General features: G+C 41.1%; 1 protein-coding gene across 2 annotated transcripts in view; it reads right to left on the reverse strand.

Annotated features, from left to right (window-relative positions):
* FKBP9 (FK506 binding protein 9) overlaps window positions 1-3,876 on the reverse strand; it is a 15,823-nt gene extending 11,947 nt beyond the window's left edge. For both annotated transcript variants that reach the window (XR_657294.1, XM_009273477.1), the window contains exons 1-4: window positions 3,735-3,876; window positions 2,944-3,133; window positions 2,098-2,243; window positions 685-874 (exon numbers count right to left, since the gene is read on the reverse strand). Coding sequence is in view for 1 of the 2 variants with exons in the window: in XM_009273477.1 (XP_009271752.1) it covers window positions 685-874; window positions 2,098-2,243; window positions 2,944-3,133; window positions 3,735-3,822 (614 nt within the window). In the remaining variant the exon portion in view is untranslated. The remainder of the gene's footprint in view (window positions 1-684; window positions 875-2,097; window positions 2,244-2,943; window positions 3,134-3,734) is intronic.
* Window positions 3,877-4,130: the final 254 nt, after the last annotated feature.

The raw sequence follows: 4,130 nt of genomic DNA on the forward strand, positions 1-4,130 counted from the left end.
AGGGCTCTGAGCAACCTGATCTAGTTGAAGATGTCCCTGCCCATGGCAGGGGGGTTGGACTAGATGACCTTTAGAAGTCCCTTCCAACCGAAACTATTCTATGATTCTATGATTCTATTCATCATATAATTCTGTACATGAGGCTCATGTGCCCAGAGAGCTTTGAATCTGAAGTGACAGCAATCCCTCTTCCTTCACAGAAACCCCATTGCTGAATTCAGTCTTGAAAGACATTAGCCTTCAAAATGCAAACAGCTTTCAAGTACAAAGGGAAAGGCTGTCCTGAGGTTAACCTCAAACTAGCCACTAGCTCACTGATTCACAATTCTCAGGACATAAAATGGGAATCATATTTATTTTCTCTCTCTCTTCAGGAGTATTACCTATTTGGCATATAGACTCTGCAGCAAAGAGTTTTCAGGCACGCATGTCTAAAGCATATGTAGCTTCACCAGGTGGATCACCACCCCTAGATGGCGTCTGTGATACTGTCATAATACAAAATAGGTCTTTGTCTTCCTTCCCATACCAGAAAGGTTTCTAGGAGTTTTTTAAGAAGACTCCAACTCCACTCACAAATTTCAAAAAGGAAGGAAAAGCAAAGAATTGTATTTGGGTATATTATGGACAAGACAGACGAGCCAAACTGGAAATGGGATCTGTAGGGCTGAGTGGTTCGGTTACCTGGAATCAAACAATGTGCCATCCAAAAGTGTGCCATTGTAATGGTATCGGAGAAAGTCTCCTGTCTGGCTTCTCCGCTCGCAAGATTCAGGCACATGCTGGTTCTCAATAGTAATACCATCTTTGGGGTTATGGAGATCTAGCAAAACCACATCAAAGACGAGAGAAGCTTGCCCAGGGATCTCCTTACCTACAAAAGTGTTAGAGCAGAAAATTGGTAAGAAAGAGCAGATGTTCTAGAAGCAGCTTAAACATGTTTGCTGAAGAAAAGTAACCTACTGCCAAATATCAGGCACCTCCCCTCCCAAAATAAATTAGAGTAATCTGCCTCTAGTCAGTCATTTTTTGTTTCACGTGTGGGTTTGTCACTTAATTCTCCAACTCAATTATTTCCTTCTGTTCCTGTTGTGATGGCACTGCCTCACCAAAACCAGCAGCCCCTTCAGCAACATCCATCTTAGTCAATATACACCAGCTCCATCTGAGCTACATGGTTTAGTCTACCAGTATTTCCAACACACTTCATAAAAGTTTATAAAATAACCATCAGAATACAAATTTGGTACATCCGCTCTTCCCATCCTGTTAATATCAAAACAGGAGATCGCATGAGGGAAGTTGAAAAAGGGTAAATTGAGTATCTCGGTGAAAAGGTACCTTTCCATCAATACACAAATTATAGCGTGGGTTGCTTTGAGAACCACTGAGCTCAAGATCTTGGCAAAATTTTAAAACATATCTCCACAAAGTTTTGTTATCCATGGAGATGGCTATTGCAGTTAATGGTAGTGAAGTCATGGAAGGGGTACGAAACCTTGTACACCACAGGCACATTCTTAAACATTAGAGCAGAGAAAGAATTTAAGGAAGCGTTCCAAACTATACCTAACTGGCCGCTCATTTAACATGGGGACCTCTATGTATGACCTGCAGGCTGCATACAGTCTCATAGGACAATTAATCCATCTTGTAGGTATTACTAGGGCATTGGTTGCAAAAAAAAGAACAAAACTGGAACTAAAAATACATTTATCTTTTTTCAGAAGTTTTCTGCTCTCTGTGGCAGTCATTGAAAGAACTATGCAGTCATCTGACTTCCAGTTTTTGGAGCCACTAGGTATTAATCACAGATTATATTCTCTGAATGAAACAAATTTCAGTATATAAAGATTACAATTGTATCAACAATATGTCTGTTAAGCAACCTACTGGTTAAATTTTTAAAAAAATCTTTTAGTTTCTAATCAGTCCAATCCTGTACATAACACATTTTGAACCTCTCTTTCCATCACTTTGTTCCATCTGTCTGAAATGGGTAATAATGCCGCCCATAAATTTAAAATACACAAAGTACAAGTTTGTTTTAAAATATGGATGACTTGGATTAAAAAAAAAAAACAAAAACACTTTTACCATCTCCTTCTTCTCCATATGCCAGGAAAGGTGGTATTGTGATAATGCGCTTCTCTCCTACGCACATTCCCAAGAGACCCTGGTCCATACCAGGAATCAGCCATCCAATTCCCACATAGGTATCATAAGTTCGCATCCGATTATGGCTAAAAATGAAAAAAATACCCCAAACCCACAACCGAATGTCAGACAGCCACAGGAAAGAACAATATTAATCTCCAAAAGCCACACGCAATGCACAACATATAACTCACAACCTGCTGCTCCAAAAATACTGCTCCTTGATTTACCAAGGGCTGGCTGGGTAGTGTTTTCCAGAGTGCTTCGCTATTTCAGGATCCTAACAGAGGTTTTGAAAAGTGGCTCACAAACATAATGGCAGCTGTAATTAAAGCATCATTTTCCACAGAACTTTAATGAAGTGCACGTGCTGTAAACTTAAAATCTCAGTATGAAAGTGTTAGTAGCTCAATTTCATCACGAACTCTGCTTAGTTTATAAAGCTTGTACCTAACTTGAATAGCTATACTGCAGTGATTATAAAAACTATTAGCTGACTGCAATAAATAGTAATATAGATAGAGGGAATGAAATTTTAAAAAAGAGAGGATCTGGGCTGGTAATGCTCATGCTGAAATAATGTACTGCTTTATTGGTTTGAGTCAGTACTGCTGTCTCGTAATCCCTGAATAAATTACTGACACTTACATGAAGCTAGCTTTCATTTCTTGCCTTTCTGGGCAATTAGCATTAATTGTTATACCAGTGAAGGGGGAGGAAGTGACGGTTTAAAGTTACATCAGATACTTATTAAAAGACACAAAGACACACAACCCAGCTGCGTACCTTGAATCAAACAGGGTCCCATCTAAGAACGTTCCATTGTAATGGTATCGTACAAAGTCAGACACCTGGACTGTCCGAGGACACTTCTCAGGTTTGAAGTAAGTCTGAACCTGCACTTCGTCCTCCGAGTTCCAGAGATCGATGAGAAGCACATCGAAATGGAGCACAGCATTGGGGGGTATCACACCAGCTGCAAAACCAAACAACACAACCAGTTTTATTTCCCTTTTTCTACAGGACGTCAGCGAAAAGGGAACCAATCTACGCATTCCCTAAATAAAATCCATGATGTACAACTTAACGCCTCTTTTTGCTTATATCCCCCTGTCCCTTTGTCACTGTTGCAGCTACATAAGTTGGGGGGGAGAATCTGGCAACATGAACTGTTATTAAATATGTCCATCAGGCAAACTGTGTTTGATTTAGCATTTGTTGCTCTGAGTCTGCAGAACAAAGCTGCTTTTGGCACTGACAAGACCTTGTGCAGCACTGCAATGCCAAAACACAGTAACTATTTAACGGCAAGGTCGGTATACAGAAATAGTTAACTTTAGTAGCAAGGTTTGTTTGCTGAAAGTCCTCCACAGTCAACAGCTCTTCCTTCCACATGCAGAGGGAGCCTGGAGCGATTAGCTAGGCTATAGGCTTAACAAACACGCCTGAGCAGGGGAAAACCTCTCTGAAATTCACTACTTGCAATTTCTACCCTTCTCTTCTGTGACTCCATTTTCTATCTGCTCTGCTAATTCATTTGCACAACCAGCTTTTCACTGGCCCGGTGCTGTACTTACAGACGCCTTCACTTCCATAGGCGAGCTTGGGGGGAATTTTCACGAACCGCCGCTCGTTCACGCACATGCCGACCAGAGCTTTGTCCATCCCAGCAATAAGTTGACCTTTTCCCACAAATACGTTGAACGTGGATCCCCTGTCATAGCTAAAGAGGGAAAAGTGAGCAAAAACATTAGCGGTTCATTTACCCATCATTCCACTATTTTTTTGAGAGTTTAACCGTACCTTGTCTCCTCCCTGCCCTCTTAGCATAACTTTATCGCGAGACAGCTGCTAAGAGAAGGGGCAAATCTAAATGTTTCAGAGACTTCAACCCAGCTCTCCTTCTGTTCACTGCTCACTGTCTATCTGAAATGCATTCTAGCAGTGTGCGATGCATACTGCAGGCACCCGAA

Source organism: Aptenodytes forsteri, unplaced genomic scaffold, assembly GCF_000699145.1.
Source record: "Aptenodytes forsteri isolate BGI_AS27 unplaced genomic scaffold, ASM69914v1 Scaffold270, whole genome shotgun sequence".
NCBI classification, from domain to species: domain Eukaryota; kingdom Metazoa; phylum Chordata; class Aves; order Sphenisciformes; family Spheniscidae; genus Aptenodytes; species Aptenodytes forsteri.